The 18,765-nt window shown below is 39.7% G+C and overlaps 1 protein-coding gene across 3 annotated transcripts; it reads left to right on the top strand.

The window, feature by feature from the left end:
* The first annotated feature begins 538 nt into the window (after positions 1–538).
* On the top strand, positions 539–18,263 carry mazb (MYC-associated zinc finger protein b (purine-binding transcription factor)). 3 transcript variants are annotated; one of them, XR_009708022.1, is made up of 8 exons: positions 539–1,519; positions 1,888–2,038; positions 2,202–2,590; positions 9,147–9,397; positions 9,550–9,613; positions 9,886–10,057; positions 10,961–11,377; positions 11,601–18,263. XR_009708022.1 is itself a non-coding variant. In XM_061230911.1 (7 exons), exons 1-7 carry the CDS (start codon positions 1,487–1,489, stop codon positions 11,308–11,310), a joined length of 1,407 nt encoding a protein of 468 aa, XP_061086895.1. In that variant the 5' UTR covers positions 539–1,486; the 3' UTR covers positions 11,311–18,263. The 3 variants fall into 3 exon arrangements, 2 of the variants coding, with proteins under 2 accessions (XP_061086895.1, XP_061086894.1); XM_061230911.1 differs by having other exon boundaries at positions 9,150–9,397; positions 10,961–18,263; XM_061230910.1 differs by having other exon boundaries at positions 10,961–18,263.
* Positions 18,264–18,765: the final 502 nt, after the last annotated feature.

The raw sequence follows: 18,765 nt of genomic DNA, 5'->3' as shown, positions 1-18,765 counted from the left end.
TGGATCTGCATGTAGTAAAAAGGATATGCACCATGAATTGAATTAAATTAATAAAAATACTGACTGGCTGCCGGGATAAATTTCTATAGTGTATGTGATGTGCATGTAATTACGTATAGGCTACCACTATATTCGGCATACCTAGCTAAACATCACAGTGCTACTGTCATTTTGACGTCGCTAAATCCCCTAGTACCCGAATACAACACTGCGCCTGTGCATCTCTTTTTCCTTTAATATGCGTACATTGTGTCGGTAAATGTGATTCTATAAACCGTCTGCATTATGGTCCGTATATAGCTAATACTGGCAAAATGCATTTAACAGTATGTGGCTGTTTGGCACAACTGTTCGAAACTGGGTTTTTTTTTAGTTTGTTGCGGCTTAAGCAGCATTTTGTTTATAAAATTTAAGTCGGCCGAAACTGTAAGTGGGAGGGGGGACAAAGAAAACGACGGCCGGGCACACTAGTATACACGGTCGAGAAAGAAAGGGGAGGGGGGGGTGTACAACCAAATACCTTCCCTTTAAACACGAGTGGGACATAACGGTGAGGAGAAATAGAGGAGGGGGGAGAAAAACAAGAAATTAAAAAAAGAAAAGGAAGAAAGAGAAAGGGAGGGAGAGAGAGATAGAAAAAAAAAAGAAAGATGTCATCTCAATTTAACACCCGGTGTGGAACGTCGAACTGCGGCCGAGTGGGAGCGCTCTAGCTGAGGCCAGGACTGAACGCAATCCCGAGGCTTCGACTCGCTTGGCCTATTAAGGAAAACAAAATAAAAACTAAATTAACTATTGTTCTGTAATACGTTTTCGAATCAGTACTTACAATTAGCGTTGAAATAATGTCTTCAAAATATATTTAGCTAGCCATTTTATTAATAGCTAATCAGATTTTGTTTTGTTGCATGATTAGCTAGCTAGCTAACAGTTACTGTGATTTCGAGTAGCTAGCTATATAGAAATTCTACAATTAAGTTAACTAATATTATAGTGTTGACTAGCTAGTGTATACGGGGATTATGTGCGTTTCAGTCAGTAAATAAGCTTGCTAACCACCTAGCTAAGTGTTCAAACCAAAACGTAGCACCTAGCTAGCAACAAGATTGTCAACATCTAGGTAGCTAATGTTAGCTGGTTAGTTATATGTAGCTAGCTTTCCGTTGAAAGTGATTGCATCGTATTAGCTAGCTAGCTATAAGCTAATACATGCAAACAAGGAACTACGTGCATTTTGATGAAACAGAATTTATTGCAAATTACATATATATTAGTATCTGCTCTATAGCTACCGCCATAAGATAGCAAGCTAACGTTAACTTAAGTTAGGTCATTTTGAACAGGGCGATTATCATCAATCTCGATTTCATTAAGATCTGTTGGCTATATACCATTAGTTAAGTAGGATATATCGGCTTTGCTGATATTGTTCATTGTATAAATAGTTTTATAAGGACGATTATTTTCTTCAACGTTGTGGTTCAAAATGGATGCTGCTTGGAGTAATTTTCTGTTTCAGGTAAGTTACTGACACTGTGAGTATGTCTTAGATTTAGACTGTACAGTTCGTAAGCCTAGTGGTCATCCCCTTCCCCCCTCCCAGGACAGCGCCGTTCATTTACCCTTTCACTGCTTATTGTCAAATGAGAACTTTGTCATCAGTATAACTCATAACTTCGTGATTTCAATACTTAGCTAAAGGACCAAGTTGCAGTTATGTACCAGAACATACTTGGAGTGAAAAGCACAGTTGCTACAGCAGGTGTGGTCAGAGTGACTGTTTTTAATTTTGACTTGTCTTCGTTTTTTTATTATTTTTTTATTTTTTTGGTAGCAAGGTTTCTAAGCATCTCTGGTGACAGTTCCACCTCCTTTGTTGTTTCTCAGAATACGCCCACTCAAACCCAAGTGGAAGCGACTCTCCAATCAGACCTCCTCCCAGTGCTCACAGGCTCTGCCCAGAATCCACCCACAGAGCACATAGCCCCACCTCCTTCCACAGTGGACACTGCTGCTCTGAATGAGGAACCTTTACCAGGTGAGCGGGGCAGGGCTTAATGGAGAGAGTGTGGTGGAAGACACTGCAGAGTGAAATTGCATAGCATAGTAATTGCCTTTAACAATATAATCCATAGAGCAGTTATTTCTCAGGGTAAACCACATAAAATCTCTATCTCTGTATCCCTCTTTTTCTCGCTCAGCAAAGCCAGTGTCTCGGCCTGCTCGAGCTGCCCATATCTGCCCCCTTTGTAACAAGCAGTTCAAGAACAGCTACAACCTGCGGCGCCACCAGTCAGTCCACACAGGAATCCGTATGAAGGACAAAGCTGCCAGAGAGAGGGAGGCAGGAATGAAGGAAGGAGCGGCAGCAGCAGTCGGACGAGTGGAGAGACAGACTGTACCTCTCTCCTTACTCCATCTCTCTGTTCCTCCTCCTCTTCCCCCTCCTGCCATGTCAGTTCCTCATCCATCTGCTCTAGGAAATCAAGAAGGTGAAGTGGTTGCCATGTCAGTCACCACAGCTAATGTTACCATGGCTGGCCCACCTCCTCCTCCTGCTGCTGTAGTAATCGCTGGGGCAACGGTACAGGTGCGTTTTCACTTTTCAGATGTCAAAATGTAAATCCAAACCCAGCTGCTTAAGAAGCAATTATGCTTCATTAATGTTTCCATTTAATGTGCTTTATTGGTGCTGTGTGCACTCAAGAACACAACATTCTGCAATCTTCCTTCAGCACAAACCCTGCAGAGACAATAAGGCGAGAGGTAAAAAATAAAAAACAAAAAGAACACACACAAATTGCACTGCACCGTTGCTGAATACATGGGCATGATTTCAGTTTCAATGTTATAACAAATGTAATGCTCTTGTGTTGATGAAGTGCCTCAGGTACGGTTTATATTCACATTTCACAGGTACAGTGCAGTCTGTAAGCATTTGGACAGTGACACATTTTTTTGGCGTTTTGGCTCTGTACTCCAGCAAGTACACATACAGCAATGGCTATGGAATTAGAGTGCAGGCTTTTAGCTCATTTGAGAGTTGCATCTATATTGGGTGAACAGTGTAGAAATTGTAGCAGGTTTTTTTCATCATTAGTTCATGCATTAAAAAGCTAGAGTTGATTCTAGGAGTGCCATTTTCATTTGGGAGTCTGTTGTCTCTCAACATGAGGACCAAAGATGTGTCAATGCCAGTAAAGCAGGCCATCATAAGGCTGAAAAATCAGAATAAATAAATCAGAGACATTGCCAAAAAAATAGGTATGTCAAAATCAACTGTTTGGTATATTGATAAGAAGCAAGAATGCACTGGTGAGCTCAACAATGGCAAATTACCTAGTAGACCACGGAAGTGTAGTGTGTGATAGGGCTGAACAAATTGGGAAAATGACTTGCGATTTTTCAAAGCAATATTGTGATTGCAATATGAACTGATATGTAAACATTGATTAAAAATAAATCTTCAGTTCACTTTTGAATTGGAAAAATCAAAGGTTCACATTAAAATCTTTTGATAACTTAAAGCCTTCTCTAAACATTTTAGCAACATGAAAGTACAGTTTTGCCACACAATACTGTGGCTATAAGAACATAAGATCACAGAAAAGCACCACATGATGGGTAGTAGAGAGTGGACAATTTCAAGTTCCTTAAGGGGGCATCATAGCGCGGCTACTACGACATCAGACGGTCACTGTTGAGTGCTTTTATTTTTTCAAAGTGAGACTAAATTACACTTTTCTCTTGTGTCTTTGCAAATTATTTTAGCAACGCTACGTTTTATGAACTTATTTCCCATGTCTCAATGATAAGTTCACTCAAAATCAAAACCAACGCAGGATCAGTCCGCTACTAATAGCCGACTTTTAAACACAAGCCAAAGATAAATGGTTATAAATTATTTTATAAGTGCTTCTAGTAACGTTTGGTAGCTATTAAAAATGCTTATTTAACGCTGAGAAGGCACACCTCTCAAGAGGCACTTTGAGACACATCATGCAGCCTTTGCTGATAAGTATCCAGCTTGCCCTTGCCTGTCAAACTGAGTTCATGATGTTCAGAAGCGTCCTGAGGCAAACCATGCAACGTAATTTAATAGTCTAAACACTAATTTATATAATAAAAAATCGCAGCCTTTGCGATTTGCAAATTGTATTCTTTTAGATCACGAATTCGGTGTGAAATAGAACCGTAGTGTATGACTGAAGAATCCTTGAAACCCCATGGTAACTGTTCAACATTCAACAGATCATTAACACTCTCCAGGATGTAGGCATAGATGTGTCAAAGACAACCATAAAGAGAAGACTACACTAGCATAACCTAGGTTCACCACAAGATGTAAAACCCTGGCAAACCTCAAGAATAGAATGGACATTAAAAAACCTATAGAGTTGTGGAACCTGTAGTGTTATGGAATGATGAGACAAAGATCAACCTGTACCAGAGTGACGGAAAGAGGAAAGTGGAGGAAAAAAACAGCTCATGATTCAAAGCTTACCACTACCTAGTTTTATAGCTTGGGCTTGTATGGCTGCCACTGGAACTGGCTCACTTCACTGGTGTTTACTGGTGCCGATAGCAGCAGCAGGATGAATGCCGCAGTATACAGAAACATCTTGCCTCAGACCGCCTCAGAACCATTGTATGGCAGTTCAGAAGTAATAATAATCGTCAATCATAATAATAATGATAATTAATTGTAATAAGTTACAATGATAATCATTAATGGTGAGAGTAATATTACTAATAACAAATAATAACAGTAACAGTAATAATAATCATTATCAATAATAATATTGGTAATAATTGTGAATAATAAGTGATAACTAATAACAAATAATACAAAAATCATAATAATTATAAAGCAGATGCATGGTGGTAATGGATAACAAAAAAAGAAGGAAAGAAAGGAATGCCGGGGGGGGGGGGGGGGGTTCAGATTTATGAGGAGGTTCCCAGGTATCACTGAATTCTTTGGATTGTTTATTATATTCAGCTGTGATTCATTCCATTGAGAGATAGTCTATTACCAAATTAAGCCATTGCAAGTTTATGCCTGTATTTCCAGTTCATGAGTATTGTTTTTTGGCTATGGTCAAGGTATGTATGAGTTTGTGATATTTGTGAAGATGACTGATGGGTGTGTGGTCTCCTAGAAGGCAAAGAGATGGGGACAATGGAATGTTGTGACCCAGAAATTTGGAGAGTTCAACTCTTACAGTTTGCCAGACATTTTGGGTTGGTGTACATTACCAAAAAGAGTGATAATAACAATCTATTGTGTTGAGGATGCATTGTCCCTGAGCAAGAGACCTAACCCCAATTTCTCCTGACGAGCTGTTTGGTGCCTTGCATGGCATCCAATTACTGTTGGTGTGTGAGTGTGTGTGAATGGGTGAATGAGAAGCATAAATTGCATAGCGCTTCGGATAAAGGTACTATATAAATGGCAACCATTTATTATTGTGGACAGATATCTGTATTGGTGAAGCCCATGAGGTGCATTCTGCAATTGGTGATGTGTGTTCTGTGCATAGTCTTATACTGAATTAGCTGTAATCGGGAGTTTTTCGACATTGAGTAGGTATTTGTTTTTGTTTTTATTTTGGTGATATGAGTTTTTATAGTTTAGATAGCTTATTACATTACATTATTGGCATTTGGCAGACGCTCTTATCCAGAGCGACATACAGTTGATTAGACTAAGCAGGAGACAATCCTCCCCTAGAGCAATGCAGGGTTAAGGGCCTTGCTCAAGGGCCCAACGGCTGTGCGGATCTTATTGTGGCTACACCGGGATTGGAACCACCAACCTTGGGTGTCCCAGTAATTTACCTTAACCACTACGCTACAGGCCACCCCACAGCTTAGGTTTCTTTAATGTTGGAATGGATGCTATGTTTTCTATTAATGGCGGTGGTTGCAGATTATTGTTGGAAAGTTGTATTTTATTTTTAAGTGTGTTCTTAAGTGGGAGATACTGTACGTTTTCTTGGGTGATATCATAGTTCTTTGGATGGTTAAGAATCCATCATTTTCAAATAGGTGTTGTATGTGGGTAATTCCTTTACTTTTCCATGAGTTAAATATGAAGGTGGTCTTATTGATTAAGAAATTAAGTGATCTTACTGATTTTTCACCAAGCTTCCAGAGTTGTTGAAATGGCGATGGTCTTATAGCAATTATGTTTTTTGATTGATTGGGACAAGAATAGTAGGTCTTTAATGGAGAGTTTTTCACATACTGACTGTTCAATTTAGAGCCAAGGGTCTTGTCTGAATATATCCATTTCATTATGTACTGTAACTGATGAGCTAAGTAGTAATGAAAAGAGTTTGGGGCATTTAAGCCACCAGGCAGCTTGCTTTAAGTATTGAGAGTTTTATTGGTTGTTTATTTTTCCAGTAATTTTCTTTTAGATTAAATTAGATATTGGAAGGATGGGAGAAAAAAGATGGTAGGATTCTTGGTAGGATTGACGTTTTCACTACAGCTATGCAGCCAGCAAGTGAGAGTGATAAGTTATTCCAACAGTTTAAATGATTTCCTCTGGTCTTTAGACTTGGCATGAAGTTCAGTTCAAACAACTCTAAAAGGTTGGAGGACATATCAATGCCGAGATACCAAATGTTACCTGTAGGGATGTTAAGTGAGAGATTGGGGTTCACAGCATTCCACTGGTCCTGGTTAACTGGGAGAATAATGGATTTTGACCAGTTGAATATTCAGGGATGGTAGAAAATGTCCAAAACAAAAATAGCTGGAAGTGATGTTACAGGATTTTGTGTATATAGTAATAGGTCTTCTGCATATAGGCTGACCTTATGGGTTGTGTTCAGGGTGGTGATACCAGTGGGTTTGGTGTCTTGGCAGTTGCTAGGGTTCAATAAATAGGGCAAATAATAGGGGTGAGAGTGGACAAGGATGTCTTGTATCCCTGTGAAGTGTAAAACGTTGTGAAATTATACCATTTGTGGTTATTGATGCTGTTGGCGAGTTGTACAGAATTTTAATTAATTGAATAAATGACTCCCCAAAACCAAATCTTTCTAATATGGAAAGTAAAAATGTCCAATTAACCCGGTCAGATGCTTTTTCAGCATCTATTGACAAGATATCTATTGGTTATACTGAGTAGATTGAATAGGCAGCGCATGTTCCTTGATGAATATCTGCCTTTAATACACCCTGATCAGGGTGTATTATAGAAGGGAGGACTGTTTCTAATCTCATGGGCAGTGCCTTACTGATAATTTCAATACCCGTGTTAATGAGCGATAATGGGTGGTAGCTTGAGCATAGAGTTGGGTCTTTATTAGGTTTAAAGAGGAATGATATACAGTCCCCTCAAAGTATTGTAACAGCAAGGCCAATTCCTTTTTTTTGCAATACACTGAATACATTTGGGGTTGAGATAAAAAGAGACAAGAGTTCAGAATTTCAGCTTTTATTTACTGTTATTTACACCGAGATGTGTTGAACTGCTTCATACATAGCACCTTTGGTATTAGACCTCCCAAATTGAAGGTGAGAAAAAGTTTTGGAACAGAGAGTATTTAAGTAAATGAAAGTAAATGACACTCAATAGTTGGTAGCATATCCCTTCCTTGCAATAACTGCATCAAGCCTGTGACCCATTGACATCACCAAACTTGCATTCTTCTTTTGTGATGCTTTTCCAGGCTTTTACTGCAGCCTCTTTTAGTTGTTGTTTGTTTTGGGTGGGTTTTCCCTTTAATCTCCTCTTAAGGAGGTGAAATGCATGCTCAATTGGGTTAAGGTCTGGTGATTGACTTGGCCAGTCTAAAACCTTCCACTTTTTCTCCCTAATGAAGTCTTTTGTTGTGTTGGCAGTGTGTTTTGGGTCATTTTCTTGCTGCATAATGAAGTTCCTCCCAATTAGCTTGGACGCATTTCTCTCTAAGTTTGCAGACAGAATGTTTTTGTAGACTTACAATCATGACTTACATCATCAATAAAGATTATTGAGCACACTCGAGAAGCAGCCATGCAAGCCCAAGCCATGACTCCACCGTGCTTCACAGATGAGCAGATCCCTTCTTTCTCCACTTTGGCCTTTCCATCAGGTTAATTTTGGTTTCATCAGTCCATGAAACGTTGTTCCAGAACTTTTGTGGCTTATCTCTGTACTTCATTGCAAATTGTAATCTCGCCTTCCGATTCTTACTACTGATGAGTGGTTTGCATCTTGCGGTATAGCCTCTATATTACTACTCTCCAAGTCTTCTTCGAATGGTTGATTGAGGTACCTTCAATCCTGTTTGTGATGTAACAGACTGATGTTTTGGGGTTTTTCTTCACAGCTCTCACAATGTTCCTGTCATCAACTGCTGTTGTTTTTTTTGGTCAACCTGTTTGATTTCTGTTGCTGAGTACACCAGCGGTTTCTTTCTTTTTCAATGCTTGTGCAATGGGTCTGATCGATTTCCCCTCTTCAAAATGGCTTGCTTTTCACCCAAAGACAGCTCTCTGTTGGTTTATCTTTTCTAACACAAATGCAGTCTTCACAGAAAAAATCCAAGGCACATCTGGGCAACAAGAAACACCTCAGTCAATGTTCCAAGACTTTAGCTCACCTAAACATTGGGTGGTTTGATACAAAAGATGATGTTCCAAGTTGTTGAACAAATCTTGTTTAAAAAATACCAGGAAATAAAAGCTGCAATTTGGACATCAAACTCAATTGTCTTCACTGTATAGCAAAAAGGAATTGACTTTGCTGTTCCAATAATTTTGTATATATTTGTATTTGGTAGTACTTTTTATTAGGCTATATGTTCAGAGAAAATTACTTTCATCATTGGCTTAAACCATTTCTGGTTCTTAGCCCTTATTGCTGGAACGCTTTTTTTGGGTGGTTTTAATGTCCTAGAATGCAGGAAATAACTTTTAAGGTGCAAAAGCTCTATTGACCTCCTCCATAACCAACCAGCCAACCAATTTTTCACACCATGACTCGCTGTTCTCTCTCCCTTCCCAAATTTCCCCACTCCTCTTGCCATGCCAGTGTTCCTTTCCATCCTGTTCTTCCCGCCGCTTGTGGCCCTTTGTTTGAGTCAGTGACACCGCCACCTCGCTCATTCATGAGATCCAAAGCCAGTAAATGTTCTCTCTCTTAGCAGCGTGCAGCTAACCCCAGCCCAAACCCGGTGCGTAAGAACCACGCGTGTGAGGCCTGTGGGAAGGCCTTCCGGGACGTGTACCACCTCAACAGACACCGGCTGTCCCACTCGGATGAGAAGCCTTACTCCTGCCCCATCTGCCAGCAGCGCTTCAAGCGGAAGGACCGCATGAGCTACCACGTGCGCTCCCACCAAGGAGGCGTAGAGAAACCCTACGTCTGCCCCCACTGTGCCAAGGGCTTCTCACGGTGAGAACAGGGCAAGGCTGCAGGACTGCACATACTGAGAGATCATATGCCCTTGCTTCATTTGTAGCAGAGAACTGATCCCTGCAGAATCCCCCTTGTTGCTTGCGATCGTTGGTGATGTGATTTTGCATTGTTTGAACCTTGCTTTTCAGGCCTGATCATCTGAACAGTCATGTAAGACAGGTCCATTCAAAGGAGAGACCCTTCAAATGTGAGGTAATTCCAGAATAAAATAACAAATAAAGATATATATGATTTCATCCATATTTATTTAGATTTTTATTTTTTAATTAAATATATTTAAAACTGCTGGTATACACATGAAATTACTTTTGATTTTTTTCACACACAGGTTTGCTTTTGATCGCATACGGATTAATTGTAACAGACATTTAAACCAGGAGTGGCCACATTTTTGCACCCCACTGTATGTGACACATGTTCAATGAGTCAAAGTTTTATTGCGTTTAATTTGTCCCTGTGTGTAGACGTGCGAGTCTGCATTTGCTACACGTGACCGGCTTCGAGCTCACATGATCCGCCATGAGGAGAAAGTGCCATGTCACATCTGTGGCAAGCTGCTGTCTGCAGCCTACATCACTGATCACATGAGGGTGCACAACCAATCACAGCACCATGCCTGTCACCTCTGCAACCGCAGTGAGTTCCATTTCTATCATCTATTTCAAACATTTACTCACTTTTGTTTCAGCCCACTTAAAATGAGTTGCATAATAGTTACATTATTTTAGCTCAGCAGTTCTGATTCAACTAAAAGGGGCAGTTCCCTCAAAAAGTACATTTCTAATTCTAAGGTATATTTCTAATTACCCGGAGTAGTATCAGTCCATCCTCACAGTTTTGCTGAAATGTGCGTTTTCTAAATATTTGCACTAGTTCAACCTAGTACCAAGGTGGTTTCAAAGTGCAGAAAAATTCATCAGTAACTTCTTTCCAATATAATCCCGCAGTCAAACATGAACATCCACAGTTTATTTCCTGCATGGTTTCATCAAACTAGTTTACTTCTACCAACGGCAACTGTGTAGTACATAGCAGGCAATGTTTTGTATGTAACAACTTCAGCAACTTACACACACCTGTAACAGGCTTGAAAATTCATGGTTCAGATATTAACAGTGTGTACTTTATGTCGCTTTTACACCGGTTACACTACTACTACTGTACATTGCAATTGAGGCCGTTTTTAGGGATGCAGAATATGGAAATTGTGCGCTGGCATTAGTAACCGATATTTGTCTGGCCAGGTTTAGCCAATGGCCATGCCGATACCACCCTGGTTGCAATCCGCAACCAAGTTTCCTCATTCATGGAAGAACAGGTGTGAAGCCATGTAGGAAAATAAATATTTGTACGACAAAATATTAAACTGCTTACCCTATTTTTAAGCAGAGAGCTAGAGTCGAGAGAGCTCCGAGCCTCTGTGTGGCTTTGCTCATTCAGTATACTGTATAGCATCTAGTCCTCCTGTGTGCCGTACGCACTCTCATTGAGTCTGCATTGCATGCTGTATAACCGTGCCTCTCCCCTCCTTCTCCCCAGGCTTTACTACTCTTACATACCTGCGTGTCCACGCACAGAAGCACCACGGTCAGGAGTGGAAGGAGAGTGCGGGTCAGAGAGGGGGATTTGGGGGAACCGGGCCTGGAGGTGTCCTGTTATGTCAACTCTGCGGGGTGCACTGCAAGACCCCCACCCAACTGCAAGGCCACATGGGCACACACACCAGCCCCCACACCACCCCGAGCCCCATCACCACCACCACGGCGTCCAGCAGCTCCATCTCCCTGGGCAACATGGTGTCTGGACCTAGCGTGTTTGTCAGCGGGAACACCGGGGTGGGGCTGCTGGTGTCCGATTGTTCTGGCATAGCCCCCCAGTCCCACAGCTAGCAGGAAGGACTAAAGGGATAGGGGAGAGAGAGCCGGTGGGTGAGAGAGACCGTGGGCAACAGTCAAGGTGAGGGAGGGCATGTCCTTTCTCTGCTCTTGCCATGTGTTTTATGTCCGTGAATTTCTGCCTATCCCCTCTTTTTCTCTCTTCGCCCCGTTTAGAGAAACGGTATGGTCTACTCGGCGTGTGTATGTGCTGTTACCTTTCTCTCTGTGTCAGTGTTACTGTACTGTTGTGTCCTGCAAGTGTGTGTGAATCATACTAACCCATTCTCTCATTCTGTCCTCAGTTTGTTGCTGTCCTTCACTCCGATCACTCAGCCAGCTGTAGAGGGTAGGGTGTTCAGAGGATCCAACATGGAATCCTAGTGGCTGTACCCCCACCCCCCCCCTCAGCCATCCTCTTTACAGAAAACAAAAGACAGGAATTTGGACTCAGAAAGTAGAGAAGGTTCATCATTTGAACTCATTTACTTAGCATGAAATACACTAGCTAACCTGGTTATGGAAATGGAAGAGACAAACAATATACTGTTATCTGGAATAAAACGGTAATCACACTACTAGAATGGTTTGTTTAGGAAGGCTTGTGATCCTTCTGAAGAGGTACCTGTATAGTTTTGTTCAGCAGCAAAGTCATGTATTGTAATGCTATATACTGTATGCAGGTATACCCCTTATTCCAAATAGTATGCATTCCAGTGGAAAAAACCACTAACCGAAACACAACATAAGGGCATCATTTTAACTTTAATTTATTGGTGATGTGTTCCGTGCAGCATTGTTACATATCAATGAATGGTAAACGCTAAATTTTAACAAATCTTTATAGAAGCAAGGAACACAATACATGTAAACCCATGGTATGAATTCTTTAAAAGCAGTTACAAATTAGGTGTACAAACAAACTCTAGGAGAAATATTCAAAATCTGCAATAAAGCCGTTTAAATTTTCCAAAACTTTTACTTGTTCTTGCTCACTCGCTTGCTGACTGTCTCCCAGCCTCTCAGACTCAAGCCCCTGCAGGATAAGATGAAAGTAAAGTAGGAATGAAGTGTTCATTTTTCCAAATGCATCTTTTGTTTCTCACTAACCTATAAGCCAATTTGAGTCAAAAGCTTTTGTCTTAAATTGGCTTATAGCTTAGTGGAAGCCAATTCTTGTTATCTGTGAAGGCAGTAATATGGTAGATAGCTCAATTTAGACAATTACTAATTTAATTAACAGTCTATTGAATAGAAGAACAGTGCTTCGCAGTGGACTTGCGGTCCATCCCAGTGACGGCTAATTGGCTTTTAGCTTTGTATATCCTTCAAAACATTCTAAAAATCGTGAATGCAATATAAAAATTGTATTACTTATTGAAATCGGATACTTGAGCTGCTTTTTTGTCATATTTATTACATTTTCAAAACTCATATAACAGCAGTGTCCAGTCTTGCCCAAAAAGAACCAATGTGGGTGCAGGTTTTCGTTTCACATCTGAATCTACGGTTCAAGATCTTGATTGAAGACCATGATTAGTTAATTAGTTGAATCAGGAGTTGGAGTGCTAAACTGAAAAATACACATCAGCCCTTTTCACATAAGATTGGACACCCCTGATCAATGAAAAGAGGATTTATTAGGGAAATAGCTGCATTGACTGCTTTACTATATGAATTTGGCAGCATGAGTAGTGCTGTCATGTTTGTCAGATTGAGGGTTATGGATAACTAAGCCAACTCACCATGAATTGATATTATTGTAGCAGCCCTTTCAAACCACAGCTTTCTTATAATCATTTTCTGTGCAATTACATATGTTACCTGCAGATGGAGCTCCTACGCTCTCTCATTGGAGACATTGTTTGACTGGATAGCCTGCTAACTGTAAGAAATTTTAAACCATCATTGTCACCCTATTTTATTTGGCTACTGCTTCAACATATATTTCTACTGTTTCCTAAAGAATCCGCCTTTGATTTGATTTTAAGTAAGGCATTGTGATAGAAATCAGGATTCTCAAAGCGGATGTTGCCACATACACTTTCTGCCTATACTGTTAACTTTTGTAAAATGAGAATATTTGAATTACTAGAGTAATTTGTTTGTTAAAATGATTAGGCCTATAGGTATTAACATTAAGCAAAATGAAAGATATGCTTTCAAGTTGTAGACTAGGCCATTTCCCATTAATACACCGTTTTAGGCGTAATTGGGATTCCATGCAAGGAAGACAAACTGTCCCTTTAAAAATTACATTAGTTGTCTTTGTTTAACCATGAAAAAGCTAAATTAATGGATTAATAGCAGTCACAAAATGGTTTGTTCATCTTGAGAAATTCTCAAACTCCTATCAGTACTGACCGTCAGTTTGTAGGCTACAGCGATTGTAAATATCCGTAGTCAGGATGCTGGTTATACTGTAAGAGCTTTAAGAATGGGTAATCTGTCAGAACAGTGCTTGTGACTGAAATGGTTGAGCATAGCTCTGGTGCATATACGTTTGAACATATCAGCTTTCCATTAAAAAGTTTGCAATGAACTTATTCAAAAATGTTCTCACAGAAAGTCCACTTAAGGCTTATATGGAAAGGGACTGCAAGCATACTGCTGTTGGGTTTGTCGCTTGGTGGTAGAGCAGCAGGACTGATCAGAGTCCACCAGAGATGGTAGCTCACTTCATCCCTAACCCCCTTAATGATCATAATAAAAAACAAACACGTACAAATTTGCTAGTCTCCTGACTTGCAAATGTAATGATAAAGCGTCCTGTGTCTATCTGCACACCAAACCCAAAAATGTAATCTGAAGGCTACAATTTAACGTCCCATAACTTTGTCATACCTTTCCCTCACTCTTTAATTCACTCTCCAGCTCCCTCTTCAAAACTATCCATGGCATTTTCCCTCCCTGGTGATTCTTCTCCCTCCTCTCCAAAGCCTTCGCACATGGTCATGTCACCACATATCCAGCCAGTCCTCCAGAACCCTGGAGTCTTTTCAATGTCCCGTAGTGTCAACCCTCCTTTGTACCAACTGTGTCTTGCGTCCTATTGCTGCCCCCATCATTTACGATTCATCAGTATAAGCAACAGATTATATACAGATCTAATCAATAAGCCTGTCTTCACTGGACTCATTCTCCCGGGTCTCTTGCCATAGAAGCGGTCTTGCTGACACATGCTCCAGGCCATCCCAACAGCCCTGGCCAACATCATGTTGTTTCACTTTTCAGATCCATAATTTTACAACCCAACCACGGCATCAGATTTAACCCATAGTTTTTTTGTTATTTATTTTCCCTGAGTCTGCTTCTTTTGAACACCACCTTCGACTAGACTGAATTACTGCTGCTCAACCTTGCACCGCCTCAATTCTTGGCTGCTGGCGGTCAGTACAACTCAAAAAAGCGGTAACAAACACTAAATAACTGGTCTAAAGTGGAGTAACCAGTCTCCTGGAATCACAGTAGTCCTATAGTAAAGAAAAGATCTAATTAAGCCATGCCACCACATTTTGTGCAAAAAAATAACATGCATTGCCACCCAAAGGTGAAAACATTTGTTCATTTTCACCTGGAGCCCAACCCACATTCTTGATGTAGAAGTAGGTTAAAATCAGCATAAGCAATTTATTGCCCCATCTCTGCCCCTCTTCTTGATTGGTGGGTAAGTATTATGCATTCAAACCGAATGCTCAAATTACCCTGCTCTTTCAAACCGCCTGTGGTCGTGTTTTGACAGCCTGGACAGTGTTCCCCCTGCCCCCAATGGTTATCACAGGTTTCACTTGTTGCGTACGGTCCACTGCAGTCAGAGCAGCACCAAGTTACTGATATCGCCAAGATTGCGTCTGTACTTGGATATTCTTATTATCATCTTGTAGTGATTGTGCTTTCATTCCACCTTTGCTGGAGAGACACATTAGACTTCTTAAAGTATGCTTCACTGTGCATGGCTTTCACACTCGTGACTTTCTGGAGACCTCCAGGTTTTTGTGGTTGCCACGATGTCTTCCCATAGTGCCACTGGCTCATTCATAACAAGATCATGCAATCTTAGTGCTGTGGGGATTTGTTCCTTTCCTTTCCTTTACTCAAATTTTGCTTTGTCTCTGAGTAACACTCAGGTTGCTTCAGTACATACCCTTTGTTTTGGTAGCACAGCATTCACAAAGAGATTTTTGTTTCAGAATTTTTTCCTTACTGTTTTTAATTTAGGAATATATATATTTTTTGAAGTCCATTGGCCTTGCACATGTAAACAAAGCTAGTGGCTGTCAGCAGGCTGTGAGTGTTCTGGGTGAAAGTCATAATCTTTGAATTATGGATTTTCTTCATTTTTAAAATATATTCATGTTTTTCTCTCGAGGAAACATATGACAACTTGTATGGGGAAACACTGAATGGGGGTATATCTGTATGTGTATACAGTATATATACACTTAGTGATCACATTATTAGGCCTGTGCACCGGCTTGTTCATGCAAATCTGCGGCCAGAAACGCTTTGTTCATGAGAGTGGTCAGAGGAGAAGGGTCAAAGCTGGCAGGAAGGTGATAGTACTGCAAATAACCATGCATTACAACAGTGGTATGCAGAAGAGCATCTCTGAACACACAGTGCGTCAAACCTGAGTGGATAGGCTACAGCAGCAGAAGACTTAAGTCAAAAAAATAAGTCTAATAAAGACCTAATAAAGTGCTCACTGAGTGTATGTCAGTATCCTGAAAGGCATTATTGATTAAACAAATAAATGTGACTAGTTGGTTGTTGCCAAGACAATATAGCTTTCCACCTTTATTAGGCAGATACAGTCATGAGGCATTACGACATTACAGTACATGCAAATGTTAAAGGAGAGGTCTGTAGGTATACTATTGAATGTCATTACCATGTCACATATGCATTTTGATTTTTGCTAGAATCGATTGACAGATATGTATGACTTGGCAGTGTCTCATAAAAATGTATGCGTTAACTTCCACAACACAACTTGGCTGGTTCCTTTTCCTTTGTCGTAGGGACTCATCTATGAACACGATACTGTGCCATTATGTGTGTGGTAGGATTATACTGAAGTGTCTGTGTGCCAATGCCACATTGACGCATTGTCCTACACCAGACACTAGGCCAGATTGTATGGCTCTATCCCAGAGCTAAAGTCTTGCTGTGACCTAGTATAATCCAGGTTTCTTTGTGACAGTGGATTTTGGCAATACTTTTGCTGGAAGTGCATAGAACAGGCAGTGGTTGCGCTATCCCGTGGAATGCAGGACATTTCAAAATCAGCGTTTTACACCAATTTACTCACTTTGATGAAAATTACTTTTTGCCATAATGTGCCAACTCACAATAACAATTGTATGTCATTCATAATTTTATCATGGCACTTGTAACAGAAGTGGGATGAAATAAGAAGCAAATAGACCAATGTTATGGCGTTCTGGGGAAAAGGTTTTTGCCACGAGTAATATAAAAAAAACAACACTAAATTAATGTTGGGCAAGATAGCTACAGCGTGACATCAAATTTTTGGCTTTTCATTCAAATACAGCACTTTCAATGCTACCAAAGGCTGTGTAAATATTATGATCAATAAACAACACAAATTTCAAACACTGAAAGATGATTGGCTCAAAGAAACAGTTATTGTTTTGTTGTGGTTCAAGTCGAGGTCATCTAATCTTAAAAAAATAAATTTAATAAAAACCTTTAAAAAAAAACCTTGGAATATCTGCATTTATAGAATGCACTGTAATTTCTAATAAAATTGTAATTCATTTTCTGCATACAAAACTGTTATCGTGACCACTGATAGGGTTGGTGATGCATGACTGTCTTGGCTGTTGTCATTCTCTCATAGATCCCATTTATAAGTATCAGTACTGGCATCATATTGTTGACTCGTCAAAGGTTCAGGCAACTGGACATTGGGATTCCTGCCCTCATCTACATTTCCACCGTGTTAAACCATTGTACCATATAAAATGACACCAGATATTTTAGCATACAGCGAGATTTTTATTTTATTTTTTATTCACACTATTTTTTGAAGATATATATATATATATATATCTTCAAAACATAAGAGCCTAATTTGTTGCATAGGTAATGCCTTTCAGTTTGTGTTGTGTGTGCATGTGTTGGTTTTTTTTAATGTAGCAAAAATTTTGCAGTTCTTGTATTAAATTTGTGACTGGAAGGTTAAAGGGTGTAATGGTCTAATGTAAGCAGAATATACTGCTGAACCTTGAAGTAGGTACTGTACTTGTTCTCCTTGCTACAACCCAGCTAATATTTTCCCAACAAAATACTTTTTTATGAATATATCAATAAATGTGTTCTTGTTTGATTTGAATTTGGTCAGTGTTACAATATTAAGTATGGATTGTTGTTTATCAGAATGAACTCTTATTTAGTCAGTTCAGTTAATTAAAAATAATTATAGTGGGCTAATCGGGTGACAAGAAGGGAATGTTTTGTGCCATGCTATTATCAGATCAAACCATAAAATACCTCTCCTTCAGGAGCCTCCCCACCTCTGACAGTACATCTTAATGCCTTACTGTAATGCACATATATTTTACTCTGAACTATTTTACATTGTAGGTTATGGGTTATTTGACAATATTAATAGAATGCATATATATTTATATTTGTATATTTCTCAACAGTATGTATCTAGAAACACTTAGATTGAAAATGTATTGTTTTAATGCTTCCTAAGACCATGATTACAATGATGTTATTTTGTAATTTTGACAAAGTTGAAATGAGCTGATAACTAAACATTCTAATATTGTGAATATCTCTGTGTAAGACTGTATGACTGAGAGTGAGTGATCATAATTGTCGGTCTGTCATCAAGCTTATTTTTCACTGCCCCTGTGCTTGTGTTGCTGTAATACAATGCTCCATTAATTCCTGTACAGACACACTGCATCAATAAGAATGACATTTACTTAAAATGGCCTCTGTGTCCATTTGTACATTGTATTGCTTTTGGTTGTGTCCAATGAAATATATGGTGCAATCCATAAGTATTTGGACAATGACACAATTTCTGGTCTTTTCATATCCATCGCATTGGATTTGAAATGAAGCAATGAATATCAAGTTAAAGTGCAGACTGTCACCTTTAATTTGAGGGTATTTACAGATATATTGGGTGATCTGTATAGGAATTACATCCTTTTTATACATACAGTGCAGTCCATAAGTATTTGGACAGTAGGTGTGTCAGAATCAATCAATGGTTTGATACATTGCTAAGAGGCAAGAACATACTGGTGAGCTCAGAAATGGCAAACAACCTGGTACACCATGGAAGACCAGTGTAGTGAAAGACAGAAGAATCCTTCAAATGGTGAAGAAAAATCCCCTTGTAACTTCAACAGATCAAGAACACTCCCCAAGATGTAGGCGTAGATGTGTCAAAGATGACCATCAAGAGACTACGCCAGCATAACC

Source organism: Conger conger, chromosome 2 (genome assembly GCF_963514075.1).
Source record: "Conger conger chromosome 2, fConCon1.1, whole genome shotgun sequence".
NCBI lineage: Eukaryota > Metazoa > Chordata > Actinopteri > Anguilliformes > Congridae > Conger > Conger conger.
The sequence above is the reverse complement of the archived record's forward strand: the minus strand, read 5'-3'. Positions and strand labels throughout refer to the sequence as shown.